General features: G+C 39.4%; 1 protein-coding gene across 7 annotated transcripts in view; it reads left to right on the top strand.

Annotated features, from left to right (window-relative positions):
• The first annotated feature begins 445 nt into the window (after positions 1-445).
• The window catches only part of OTUD3 (OTU deubiquitinase 3), a 50062-nt gene continuing 35808 nt past the window's right edge, over positions 446-14699 (top strand). For 6 of the 7 annotated variants that reach the window (XR_004233371.1, XR_004233370.1, XR_004233368.1 and 3 more), the window contains exons 1-8: positions 446-1132; positions 6546-6694; positions 8135-8247; positions 9684-9806; positions 11153-11284; positions 11840-11936; positions 12679-12884; positions 13542-13688. Coding sequence is in view for 3 of the 7 variants with exons in the window: in XM_031962726.1 (XP_031818586.1) it covers positions 921-1132; positions 6546-6694; positions 8135-8247; positions 9684-9806; positions 11153-11284; positions 11840-11936; positions 12679-12884; positions 13542-13688 (1179 nt within the window). In the remaining 4 variants the exon portion in view is untranslated. Of the gene's footprint in view, positions 1133-6545; positions 6695-8134; positions 8248-9683; positions 9807-11152; positions 11285-11839; positions 11937-12678; positions 12885-13541; positions 13992-14699 lie in introns of those variants that run through there. The other variant, XM_031962727.1, reaches the window with a different exon arrangement.

Raw genomic sequence — 14699 nt, 5'->3', positions numbered from 1 at the left:
TTTACTTCTCACAGTACCTATGCTCAGGGCAACTCTAGTGCCTCTGAATGATTCGATTTGATCAGATAAAGTATTTATTGTTGTTAGAATGATGTCAAGGCATGAAAAATATCCTTAGCACTTAGTACAACGCCTGAAGTGCGTAATAAATATTGGTTGATTGATGAGCTTAAGTGAGAGTCTGAGGTTCGTTCACTGCGCCTTTGGATCTTGCCCCTCAGTGAATATTAACATCAGTATTATTATCCGCTTTGCTGCTCCCACGCTGTTTTCCGCTGGATTTGCCTGGGAAACCTTGCTCCTGTTAGCGTGAACTACGCCGGCCGACCCGAGGCTAGCTTCTCTCCGCATCCCAGGGCTCGGCGCAGTGCCCTCCGTCCGGGAGGGGTTTGATGCGCACTCGGTGGTTCCATCACCCAGAATTCTTATCTGCAAAGAACGCCGGGGCTGGAAGCTATAAAACACGCCCCCTCCCTCGGAACACGGCCTCTCTCGGAGCAAGTGAATAGGACTGAAGCGAGAGGGAGGGCTGTGATACACTCCGGCCTCTGGAGCCACAGGGGTCCCGCCACAAGATAGCGATCAGGAGGACCGGAGACGAGCCCGCGTGCAGTGCAGACCTTGGCTTTTCTCCTTGCTCGCTAGGGGGCGGAAGGGATACTCTCGGACCTGCGGGTCCCCTCTAGCTCTCCCCACAGCTCTCTGTCCCCTCTGTCTCTGAGTCCTGCGCGCCTGGGCCACGTGACAGGGGCTCCTGGAAGCCGCTGCCAGGCAGAGGCTCGAGGGACGCGGCGCAAGCGCAGAAGCTGCCTCGCCGTTGCCCCGGCGCCGCTGCCGCTGCAGCCGCCGCCTGCTTCGCCTCGTCGGCTGCGCTCGGGGCGTCGTCTCCTCCTCCCGGCGCCTGGGCTGGGAGCCGGGTCATGTCCCGAAAGCAGGCGGTGAAGAGCCGGCCGGGCAGCGGCCGGAAGGCCGAGGCGGAGCGGAAGCGGGACGAGCGCGCGGCTCGGAGAGCCCTGGCCAAGGAGCGGCGGAATCGGACGGAGCCCGGCGCCGGCGGCGAGGAGGAGTTTGTCAGCTTCGCCAACCAGCTGCAGGCCCTGGGGCTCAAGCTGCGCGAGGTGCCGGGCGACGGGTGAGGAGGCCTGGGGAGGACGGAGGGGGAGGAGGCGCGCGCAGGGGAGGGGGTGGGGGGAGGAGGCGCGCGCGGGGGCCCGACCGGTGCTCGGAGGGGGGGAGGGGGGAGGCGCGCGCTGCTGGGACCCGAGGAGGAGGGACGGGGGGGGGGGGAGGGGGGAGGCGCGCGCTGCTGGGACCCGAGGAGGAGGGACGGGGGAGAGGCGCGCGCCGGGGTTCCAGGGGTGAGGGGGGGGGGAGAGGGAGGAAGCGCACGCCGCCGGAACCGGGGCGCTGGGACGGGGGAGGGAGGATGCGCGCACTTTGAGGACTGGGGAGATGCGGGCGCGGAGATGCGAACTGGAGACCTGAGCGGGTGGAGAGGTGAGGAAATGGCACTTTGCCAGCACTTATTCCCTACAGTCGCGCAACCTTTCCCAGCCGCAGTTTCCTCATCTGTAAATGGGGCACCCAGCTTCCAGGGTTGCGTGTGCGTGTCTGGGTATACGCCGGTGGCTTTGTATGTACATATATATATGTATGGGCGTGTACTCCAGACGACAGAGTGAGGGTATCGGATGAAATAAACGCTTTGCTAACCTCACAGCGACGTGTAAATATGCAGGGAGCACCCACCGAAGTAGCAGAACCAAATAGACTTTGTCCTCCAGGATTTTCCTATCCGGGGAGACTTGATTAAAACATAACTGTGTGAGTATGTGTCAGGCCTGTGCGCTAAGCGATAAGGGTACAAAGAAAGACAGAGGACGCGTCCTCAAAGGCTTCTTTCAGAAAGTGGGATTTGTCGTGTCGAAGGAAGCCAGGAAAGTCTGGGGGGGGGGGGGGCATTCCTGTCGTGGAGGATTGCTTAAACAAAGGCAGGAAGATGGGAGATGTAGCATCCAGTTCAGGAACAGTAAGAAGGTCAGTTTGGACCAGAGTTTGAGGAGAGTGATGTATAATAAGATGGGAAAGGTTAAGAGAGCGTTAGGGTTTTAAATGTCATCCTGTGGCTTATATAGAGGGAGTAGGGAACCATTGGAGGTTATTGAGTGGCTGGTCAGAAAGGGCGTGGCTAGCTGACCTGGGGATAGAAAATTTGGAGCTAGTGCCTGTGGGGGAAAGGAGTCCCCTAAGGTTACGGTAAGGGAAGAGGAGGCTGTCAGCTCCTAGAGGACAGAGACTGGTTGGCTTTGGTTTTTTGTGTTCACTGAGCCTGATCTGGGCTTTGTTATTGTTTTTGTCTGAAACTTGTGATTTCATTGGGTAGGCAAATCCCTCTACTAATTTGGATTCACAATTGTTTGACACCATAGGTGTCACCTAAGTCAACTTCCTTCATTTTACAGATGGAAAAACTGAGAGCATCCATTAAGTAGCTTGCTAAAGATCATAGAGATATGTCAGAGGTAGATTCAACTGCAGTTCTAGGCAATTCTCAAAATCCAGCACTTTGCCCTTATAATGGACTTTTCAGCTTAGAATTGTTTGGAACACTGAAACATTTAGGTGATTTGCCTAGAGTAACAACAATATATGTCATAGGTGGGGACTTGAACCCAGATTTTCCCAACTCCAAAACCTTTTTCTTTAAGCCTCTGCTTATTAAGTTGGATTGGCTGTGTGAAGTGAGCCCCAAGAAAAGGGATCAGAATGAAGGAGAGTGGCAAGGGAGTTGATTTAGGAAGGATGGGGCAGTGAATGGTTAGAGTGTGGGCAGCTGGAAGAAAGGTCTCTGGATTATAAGATGGATGAGTCTAGAAGAGGATTGTCTTACTGAGGAAGGAGTCTACTTTGGGAAAGGAGAGGGTAGCAAGAGGTCACATCCCTGGAAGAAAAAAAATCCTAAGTGTTGATGGATTATAGCCATGGCTTTCCTCATTGTAGGTCATCATACTTGTTTAAAAGTGGGAAAGTAAGGCCTAAAGAAGTCAGGTTACTGCTAATGTGCTCACAGAGCCTAAAAAAGTCAGGTTACTGCTAAGGTGCTCACAGGAACTAAGCTTAGTTAGGTCTATCTTTTGCTTTCCGGTCCAGGGTTTGATTTTAGTCTGTTTTGGGAGAGACGAAAGGGAAGTAATATATGGAGAGTGGTTAAAGGATTGGGAATAAGGGATCCTGGGGGATTGGGTACAGTGGAAAAGAAGGAGAGGAAGAAATGTGGATACAAGAAATGTGGATCATTTGATGGGGGTGGTTTCAGGGATCAGAGGTAATGGGATAGAAAGTGGGACAAGCCTCTGAAAGGCAGGAAGAGACACAAAGGAAGGACTTTGGAAATATAACCTGTCTCTTGAGAAAGAAGGATGGAATAGGAACAGGAAAAATCTTGGCAGAGCCTTTCTCCTCTTCTCTCAGGTGGTGAGGTTGTAGGAGTGCAAGAAGGATGGGATGCAAGAGAAGAAAATTCATTGGAAAAAGGGTTCATGTACCTTGTCTTAAAGGTAAAGAAAGGGGCTTGTGATTCAGACTTCCACCTCATGTCCAAGGCTTTCAGTGATGTAATCCCAAACTATTTCCAACTTATTCTCCTACCTTACAGTCCAGCTAGATTGGACTGTTCTCTAAGAAAGACCCCCTTTTTTCCCTCCTTGTCTTTGTTCAGATTTCATTTTCTCATCCTTCTTTGACTCTTGATATCTTAGTTATCCTCCAAGCCTCAACTTGAACATCTCTTCAATAAGGTCTTCCTTGATTTGCTCTCCCAACCTTCTGCTCCTTATTAAGTGCCTATTGTGCAAAACACTGTGCAATATTCTGGGGATATAAAGAGAGAGACAAAAACAAAACATTCCTTGCCCTCAAGAAACTGAGATTCTGTTGAATTATAGGGCTTATGGTCATCCTGTGGGCTTTGTCAGTGTTTGCCTTACTAAAGGTACTCCCTTGGGAAAGTGACAGGTGTTGGCATAAATTGTTTTGTCATTTATCATGTGGTAGTGATTTAATAGTTTATTGATTTTTACTTCCGAGCCCCCTCTGGTTATCACATGAGCACAAACAATTTCAGAATTTAGAAAAATCAGCTGCTGCTTTGAAAAGTTTTAGACTTTGTTGTGATTCATACAAATGTGCAAACAAGTAGCATCTTTATGAAAATTATGACTTCCAATGGGTATAGATGGTGATGGGAACTAGTAAGAGGGATCAATCAGAGTTGACTGTAAATCCCAGGCTGGGTCTGATAATTGTATTTTTAGTTAACATCCCTAGGAGACTTTAAATCATTGCTGAATTGACATAACAGCTAGCATTAAAATTTATTTAGAAATATATACTTTAGAAGATTTATTTTGAATTTATTTAGAAAGTCTTAAATCACATGAAAAAAAATTACCTGCATGTTTTCCAATTACCTTTCCTGCTACTTTATCTTGTCTACCTTTAGTTCTGACTCTGCTAATAATGATATTTATTTATGATATTTGGGCATGGATTAACCAGTGTCTTTAGGAAAAAAGTTATTTAAAAAAATGAGTGAAATTGTACCATCTCTGTCTTCCTTCTGCCATCCTCTCTGCCTTCCTCCCCATTGAGAAAGGAAGAAAAACAATAACCTATTATTAAAAATGTATAGTGAAGCAAAACAAATTTCCCATAATAGCCATGTCCAAAAATAATATATCTTGATCATCACTCATCAAGCCATCTTCCCTTTCTCAGTAGGTTGTTAGCATGTTTCATCGGTCCTCTGGAATCATGGTAATATTGTAGAAAAGTAAGTACTTTGGAGTAAGACTGGGCTACTGTTAGGCTTTAAAATGGTATAATAACACTCATTGCCAATACTTCATAGGTTCAGAGATTATGTTCTTGTCTTGTTTGAATCTCAGTGGTATTGGGACCTTTTTGTTAGTGATAAGAGAGGAAAATAGATTAAGCTATCATTGATTTGAAAGTTCAGATGGAGTATTCTGGATTTGGAAACTAGAGACCAAGGTGAGTGATTTTCCTCTGACAAGATGTTGTTGATCCCCAGGTGATTGGTAAGGAGTCAAGGGAAAAAAAAGACATTCCATTTCATAAGAGAGTGTTGTTTGTTCAATGAATGTTCGTTTGTATAGGTTTCTCCTCTATCTCCTTAGGGGTCAGACTAGATGTAAGAGCTTTTGTTTCTCAACTGCTTAGCTGGACAGACTCCTTTGGAATCTAACAAGTACTTAACTTATGGATGCTTTATCTAAAATGAGTAATGAGATAGCTGTGTTACAGAACCTCTAGTGAAACTTGGTTCGGAAAGAGGGCAGTGGATATGGATTGTCACATAGACTATCTATTTCTAAGATGATGTGGGGAAAATCTAGATCTTGGGTCCAGAAGATGGACTTCTGGAAGAAATCATCTGATCTAGGCCCCTCCCTCTGCCTTTATGAGGTAAAACATTATTTTTATTTTACAGATATGGCAAGTAAGGCACCCAAGAATTAAGTGGTTTTTCCAGGACTGCATAACTAGTAAGTGGGTTCAGAATCAGAGGTCTTGTGGTTCCAAGTACAGTTTTTCCTATTGTGCCACATTCTTTCCTCAAGTAAATCGTGTTCTTTCAAACACTGAGAAACAATCACAATGGTCAACTGAAATTTCAAAGCACTAGATAAAACACCTCTCTACTTCCAAATAGAAAACTAATGAACTTGAGACTGCAGTTCGTCGTATTTTCTTTCTTTTTTTAAATTTTATTTTGAACATGGCTGTGGAAATAGGTTTTGTTTGATTATACATATTTTGTAATGGGTTTTGTTTTTCTTGTGTCTTATTGGATGGAGAAGGGAGAGAGATTATTACTATTATAGTAAGTAACTCTGGAGCCAGTAGATCAAATTTTCCTTTTCCCATTTGGTAGCTGGGTGCTTGTAGGCAAGTACTTTCCTTCTCTGAATATTACTTTCTTCCTCCACAAAAATGCAAAGGATACTATTTCTGTTTCATACCTCAAAGGGCTCTAAACCTTAGAGAATTAGGTAAGTGTGAGGTAATCTATGAAGGCAGTGTAAGCACTTCTCTTCCTGCCTATTTACCCTGGGTGCATAGCAAAGTCTTTCCATAAGTTCACTCTCCATAAATCCACTTAAGACTCTTTGGTGTAATGCAAAGAACAGTGGGTTTGTTTTTTTTTTTAAAGAAGGCTCTGAAATTGGAGTTATGATACTTATTACTTGGGAGACCTAGGACAGATTATTGAACTTCCTTATGTTCAGTTTCCTTTTATGTAAAATGAAAATGATAATGTTTGTGCTGCCTATTTCATTCATAAGGCTTCTGTGAGGAAAATAGCTCATAAATCTATAAGTACTGTGTAAATGGGTAGTTATTGTCCAATACTCTGGAGGCTTCCCTCGGATTCATTTGATAAGAATTAATTTGTTAGCTATTTTTTCTTGCTTTATTAAAGTGAAAATATTGTTTACCAAAACTTCTTTCTTTGTTTGCAGCAATTGTCTATTCCGAGCTCTTGGTGATCAGTTGGAGGGACATTCACGAAATCATCTCAAACACAGACAGGAGACTGTTGATTATATGATAAGACAGCGGGATGACTTTGAACCCTTTGTGGAGGATGATATTCCCTTTGAAAAACATGGTAGGTCAGTGGGATATTCTATCCTCCTTGACAAATGCATTAAGTAATTATACTTATTAGCAGCAGACACTAGTATTGTCCAAAATGATTCTTTAAAAGAAATTTTTTCCCAATTTTTTCACTGTACTTCTCAAATAAGCCTTTCTTTGTGATTTACAACTTTTACTTCTTATAATCTAAAATGAGAAGAAAAACTGTAGATCTTGTGGCTTTATTTAAAGATTGTTCCAACTTGAAAGGTAGAAAGTAATCCTTTAAATGTACAGTTATTATTGCTCAGTGATCTGCAATAATGGTCTCTCATAAGATGTATTTAGAACTGGAAGGGACTTTTGAGATCATTTATCTCAACCCCATCCTTTTACAGTCTGCCCTGTAACTGAGCCTCTGAGAGGCAGTGACTTATCCAAAGTTACACTGTAAACCTATAATGGTGCTAGGGTTCAACTCAGTTCCCTTACAGCTTAATACTGTGTTATTTGAGCTCCTTTTATTCTGAGGAGATTGCCATAATTTTATTGGAATGTTTCAGGTTAGGCTGACATATCTTAGATTAAATTCTCAGGTCATTTTCTAATGTTTAGTCAGATTATATGCATTTTGCAAAATGAATTTGTAGCTTGGCAGGCATGAATTGCATTCTGAATGTTTTTGGTCAGAGAAATTTGTTGTATTTAGTATTGTGGCACTAAGAAGAATAGAAACTTTCAATTTAATTTCCTGAGAAACTTTTATGTAGATTAGGAAATGATTTTTAGAAAAAAAAAAGAATGCTACTGAACATTCCTGAGAGTCCTTTGGAAGAATATAAGAATGAGAATGAAATAATTGAGGGAAAGACTCTGTTACAGCAAAGATGAAAGAATTCTGAATCTGTACATCTTCCATCTGTAACAGATAAAGATTTGAAAGCCAGTCTTTAACATATGTTGTGTAAAATTATAAGATATTTGTTAAAAATATCAAGAATGGAATACTCCTAAATATTAGGGAAAAGAGTCTTTTCTTTGAATATTAACGTAAGAACTAGCTATTTTATGATTTTAAAATTGCAGTTAGCTTAGAAAATAGTAAAATGACTAAGCATTTTAAAAATTGACTGTTAATTCCATTTTTCTGTGGATATCACATAGGTCTTTAGTCTCAGTCTTGCTTCCTGCTAGGGAACCTGTAACTCTGGAGTATGAATTCCCTAGTTCTTTTTCAGAAGTCATAATCTTGTAATGACCACATTAAATCTCCATCTTTTCTTAAGAATTTCAGACAAGGCATTCAAGTTGGTGTAGGTATTTCTTTCCAGAAATGTACTTGATCTATAGCTGTTTATGAATCTTCTATACTACTACTTGTTTTTGTATGTAGCAGAATAATTACTGAAGCTTTGCTTGGATTTTGAGTGTTTTCTTCTGAAACCTTCATCTTTCTCCCATTTTCTTGTAGTTGCTAGTTTGGCAAAACCTGGTACTTTTGCTGGAAATGATGCAATTGTAGCCTTTGCAAGAAATCATCAAATGAATGTTGTTATTCATCAGTTAAATGCCCCTTTGTGGCAGGTAAGTCTCCTAAAAGAAAATTCATAGCAAAGTCTTTTATAAATAAATCAGCTTTGGGGCTTCTTTAAGTGTAGGATAGGGACTGGAACTGTTAATTCCATTGATATAGGAAGTCTCAAATGAGAAAATTCAACTTCTAGTGCAGGTCAGCATGTTCCTTGTAACTTTTCATCCCCTAAGTGCCTAAAGCACTGAGAGGTCAAATGACCTTTCCTAGGGTCTTAAGTAATAGTAGCCAGAAATGTAATTGATGGCTTATACAGTAAAAACTTGTGATAATTAATCTGAGTGCACAGTAATGGGATTGTAATATCATAAAATTACACACTGCTACACTGAAGTTTATAAGCAGTCAGTTTTAACCAACATTCAAATTGGGTTAAGCATACTTTGAGATCTATCAAATTTAGAGGTGTTTGAATAAGATAATTAGTTCTTTGGGAAAAGAGTGAGCCATATCATATATATTATAGCAGTATTTCAGAAATTTATTTTACAGAGAATTTTTAGAAATAAGGATTTTAAGGATGTTATGTAAAACATCTCTTTATTACAATTCTGGGTTGAAATACAAAGAATGATAACAATAGATACCATTTATATAGTGCTTCTTTATATAGTGTAATTATACAGATACTGTATAATTATTGACTTATTTGATCCTTACCCCACCTAGGAGAAAGATATTGTTATTATCCCCATTTTACAGGAAAATAAAGCCCACCATAACTTTCCTAGGATTACCCATTAGACAAGTGGTCTTTAAGTGCAGTAATCTTTACAGTGTGCCAATTTGCTATACCTAAACAGCGTATAAAATTCCAGTTCTGTTTCATTTTTTGTTGTGAGAAGGAAAAAAGGAAGGCTTATCTGTACACTAAAAAAGATAGGATTTTTTTATAAAAATGATTACTGTTGATAAGAATAGTAGCTTACATTTTGTCAGACAGTCCACTCTTTCCTGTCTATTGGCTCCTTCTTACTCTTCTTTAGTGTTTGCAGAACCATTTTCCTTATAGCCCCTTTAGAAGCAGGTGGTTCCCCTATTACCTTTATGTTAAAGGTGTGAAAGTTGGGGCTTGACTGGGATAGCCCAATTCAAAAGCTTCAGTTCAGCAGGCATTGATTAAGTGCTTGCTGTTAGAGACGGGGATCTGGAATTATTTTGGTGTCTGTGGGACCTTTTCCTTCTTTCTTTGAACTCCTTGCAGTGTATTTTCTAGCAGTGTCACAGAGTATAGATGGCATAGTCAGTAAATGAAAACTAGTCTGATTTCTCCTTGATGTGAAGTTCTTGGGGCCTTCCTGAGGTGGTTCCTACAGACATATAGGTCCTTCTTCCCTCATAGAAAAGCAGTGTCACTAAAGGGTATTGGGTATGGATCAGAGTTTCAGCATGTGTTGCTGGCACACATCTCTTCTTGCTTTGCTTTCAGATTCGTGGTACAGACAAGGCCAATGTCAGGGAGCTGCACATTGCGTATCGGTATGGCGAGCACTATGACAGCGTTCGGAGAATCAACGATAATTCAGAAGCACCTGCCCATCTTCAGACAGACGTGAGCATGGTCTTCTTCCCAAATCTCTCAGCCTTGTAATATTAGCCCTTGAGGAAAAACAGAGGGAACTCTTGGAGTTCAATAGCTAATATGGAGAGTTAACTTTAGGGAGTTTCTTGTTCAGAGTTCAGGTAAATGAAACAGGTAATGTTTTCTCTCACCAGAGTGCTTACTGCCTCTTAGAAGCACATGGTACTTAAACTGATCTCTCTTCACCAAAATTTTCACTACCACTTATTCTTTTGCTTTCACCTTTGTTTTTTATATGAAGTAGCATTTTCCTTACCTTGTTCCCATTATAGACTAGAGCCAGAGATGGTGACTCAGTACTTTCTTTTCTTTGCAAATTAAGGCCTGATGCCTCTCTTGAGTGAATTATGTATGTGAAAGGTCTTAGGGAGCCAGGAGTGGATTATTCTTTGTGACTATGGAAATGGAGTAGGGACATCCTTATGGAATTAGGGATGTGAGATTAGGCAAATTATGGTTGGATAGGGTTAATCAACTGGCATAGAAACTATATCAGATCATGAGTTTTTAATTTTTAGTCAGAACCCAGGAACCAGATGAAAGATTGGTGGTGGGTTTCTCCCATCATATGTGTCTTCAAACAATATCTAAAAGTAGACAAGCTCTTTTGTTATAATTCAGTTGGGGTTAGAGCAATGCAGAGGAGATGGAGGTGGATTGTTTTATTCTTGCTTCTGGCACTTCATTGTGAGAAGTGTTTGCCCCTAATGTTAAATCATCACTATTAATATTATGGTTTCTAGGACCATAAAGAACAGCTATGGACATTGTTTATTTGGTATAGATAGGGCTGAAGGTTCTCCATTTCTAAAACAATTTAGTAAACATCTTAGCGGGACAGCTGGCCCTGGAGTCAGGAGGATCTGAGTTCAGATTTAACAATTACTAAGCTGTGTGACTCTGGGCAAGTCACTTAGTTCTGATTATCCTGTTGTTCTTTCCCTCCCCCTCTCCCCCCCACTCCCCATTGTTTTAGTTATCTTTTTATATTGAGGCCTTCTGTTTATACATCAGAGTTGTTCTGGAAGAGAAGACCTCCCTCATTGTAACCAAGAAAAACAGTGAGGTGTTTGTACTTAGATATCTTTTTGGAGGAATGGGATTGGGGGTGTATCTCAATCTTTGTTTGAATGAAATATTGATTCACTTAATGTTATTATATTTAAGTGATGTTGAAATATCTTATTATATTTACAATCATTTTTCTCTCATGCATTTTATTTTATTTGAGATTAAACTATCTGCCTGTATAGAAAACAATAAAGACAGTAAGTCCATATCTATTATTCTTGTCTCCAAATTTAATTTTCTTTTAGTTTCAGATGCTTAATAAAGATGAATCAAATAAGAGAGAGAAGATAAAGCCAAAGGAGGATGACTTTGAAGATGACTTGAAAGATGAAGTAGAAGATGCTGTTCAGAAAGTTTGTAATGCAACTGGATGTTCAGTTAGTATCTGCACAATAGACAAATACTTTGTAATCAATATTAGAGGACATAGCTCTTGTTGATCATAGTTTGTAATGTTAGTACTACTGAGGAGACCTACCACTTTCTGTGATAAAAGCATGGCTGTTGTGCCAGATAGTTTCATGAGAATTCTTATTCCTGCCTAATGATAGTATACTTGCTGGATTATATTGGCTAATAATATATGATGGGATTTTTTTTTTTCAACTTTAATGAACATTAATTATTTCCCTTATATTGCTGTCATTAATGTGGGTTTTTAAATCAGTGCTTGGTATTAATAAAAAACTCTTAAAAAGAATTACATTAAAAGTAGGCAACTAAACTAGTATTTAGCTCTGCCCCAAAGTTATTTGAAAGGCTATATTGATCATTTTAGATACATACTGAGTTAATGCTCTGGATTATTAAAGTAAGGAAATTTTCTGTTGAGTAAAGTATATAGAAATCTTTAATTAGGATAGTTGCTATTTAAGTTGCTGCAATAGAATATTGACATCTTTCCTTTTTTTTTAATTTTTGTTTTGGGGTAGGATGTTAATTTAATAGTCCAGAACCTGGAAGCTGAGAATTATAATATTGAATCTGCAATACTTGCGATGGTACAGATGAACCAAGGGAAAAGAAACCGTAAGTATATAACATTGTTTATAAAACTGAAAAATGAATTTGCATTAGTGGAAAGTGAAGTCTGTTCTTCTGTTCTCAGACTATAAGCATTATAGATTTTGTTAGCATTAGCTCCTTGAGACAGAAGTCTTTCACTTCATAGTTGTGAGAACTCTTCCAATTAAAATAGAATAGAAGGACTGAGTATAAAATTATATTATTTGGAATTCTTAGCTAGACTGTACCATGTTATTTAAATCACCAACATCTGGCTTTTAAAATATCATCTTGAATTGTGAATCTTTACTGGTGCTGCAGAGATAAAAGGTTTTAAATTTTCATCAATAATCTTGAGCCATGTAGTTTTCCAGTTGCTTGATAAATTATATCTACCCCAAAGGATACAGTTACTATATCTGAGATTTTTATGACTGGCAACATTCTTTCTTTAGGGAATTAAATGAAAATGAAAATATGTCAAAAACTTAGGTTGAAAACTAAAGTACTTTACTTAATTTGTATGAAGGCTGATCATGGGAAAAGCATTAGGAGTGTGTGTGTGTGTGTGTCCATTTATCTGAAATCTTTAAGCCTGTTTGGATCCTTTATTTTCTGCTATGATCATTTGATATTTGTGGCTTGTTAGCAGAATACCTCAAGAAAGCTAGCTTCCTAAATGATTATGTGCTAGGGACTCAATCCTGGAGTCATTTAACATGACAGCGGTATTCTTTGACCATCTTGGTTTCTCAATTTATTTCAGCACAATACTTTTCTTTGGATGAAGCAGAGGAGAAACCGGAGATCTATGGCAAAACTCAGAAACAACGTGGCTCCATATGGGAGGAGGATGGCAGTGGAAACAGAATCTTTGGAAATCAAGGCCTAAGTGAAAGTGGAAATGAAAACAATAAAACACAAACCAGTCCTGTTGGAGAAAACAAAACAAATAAAACCCAGACTCTAAAGGTATATATGAAGGGAGTAGAAAGGATATGGTAGGGATGCTGTTTATTAAAGTTTTTTGGAACTGAAGACTCAGAATTGGAAGAAACCCCAAAGAAATTTTATCTTCCATATTACAACTTTTTACTGAATAAGTGCCTTCCCTTAGAGCAGAGAGCAAACTGGGGGACTACACCAGATTAAAATATAATGGGGAAATATTTAACAAAATGAAAATACAATACAACATAAATTGTTAATTTGTGGTTTTCTAAATCAGTTATTCTATTGGAGTTTGATATCACTGCTCTACAACATTCCTGACAATTGGTTATTAGAGTCCACTGGAACATTTCTAATGAACTAGAGCTCATGAAGACATTTTATTCCACTTTTAAATAGTTTTGATTGTTAGGAAGTTTCTCCTTATGGTAATCTAGACCCTTATCTTCCTATGACTTTCAGCCTTTAATTCTGATTATGCCCTCTGGAGCTACACAGAATAAAAAAGGAATAATAATTCCTCTTTCATATGACCATAGCCTTTGTATTTTGAAAAGAGTTACTATGTTTCCCCAATCTTTTTTTTCTGAACCAGATATAGAATTTAATATAATTACTGGTATTCATTTTAAATGGTCAAAATGTGCTTCTACTGATATGGACAGTCTTCTCTTTTAGGTAACAAATAAACAAAAGAGAGAGCAGCAGCGTTTGGAGAAGAAGAAGCGCCAGGAAGAACGACACCGTCAGAAAGCGCAGGAGAACAGGAGTAATAACACTGATAACAATCGCAGCGAGACAGATGCTAGTGCGCAGGTCACCTTGGTGAAGACCTTTGCTGCCCTCAACATCTGACTGGTCGTGGTGTCTTTTAAAACAATAATCTGATGGAAAATGGATTGCTGAATAGGAAATAGACTAAGCTTTCTGATAAGGCCATCATTTAAAAAAAAAAAAAAAAAGGAAAAAGCTTACAAAACATACAAAAAGATTAGTTTGTCCCTAGCTCTTTTTTAATTTAAGCATTTCTTTAGTGATGTGGTTTTTTTGTTTTTTGTTGTTGTTGCTGTTTTGACCACATGTGCAGTAAAAATCACCTGTAAAACTCAAGAACTTAGGAATGGTTAATTAGGTCAGTGGAACATTTCAAGTGTGGCTCTGCTCTCCCTGACAATGAGTTCAGTGTTTATGAACTCTTTCCTTAATATTTGGGGTGAGTTTTGCTGTATTGTTCACAAATTAATTCAAGTTAGTAGTTTCAAATTTAGAGTGACAAGCTTTTTTTTTTTCCTGTTCCTTGTTTTTATGCAGACATTAATATACAGGGTAGTTTGCAAATGATCTCCAACTCAGGAACAAGTTTAGATTTATTTTCTTCTCTTTTTAATTGCATAGACAAAACTTCAGGAACTGTTTTCCAAAGCTATATAATATAGGGACAGATGGGGCCTACAGTCAGGGTGAAAATTGAATAATTTAGGTTTCTCCCCTTCCTGGATTTTAATATTGAGTTTCAACCTGGACCAGGTGCTTTTCATGTCTAGTTGTACTCAAGCCATATGCTTGCTAATGCTTCTGACTGTTAAAGAGGGAAGAAAGAAAAAACAGAATTGTTGATTTCTTGGTACCCATTTCTTTAAAATGGAAAAGATTGCCTTATTGTTTACAAGACATTTCTGGATGACATGCCTGGAACAGGGTTTTTTTTTCTCTTTCATAGTAATGAAAGGGAAGTCACGGAATTCTTGACCTGATGTCTAAGAAGAACCTTCCTTCAAAGGGATTCTTGTATGTGTAGGCCTGTTTTTATAAAGGGAGTATCATACAAGTTAGGAA

This window comes from Sarcophilus harrisii, chromosome 3 (assembly GCF_902635505.1).
Source record: "Sarcophilus harrisii chromosome 3, mSarHar1.11, whole genome shotgun sequence".
NCBI classification, from domain to species: Eukaryota; Metazoa; Chordata; class Mammalia; order Dasyuromorphia; family Dasyuridae; genus Sarcophilus; species Sarcophilus harrisii.
This window is presented reverse-complemented; position numbering and strand designations above follow the sequence as displayed.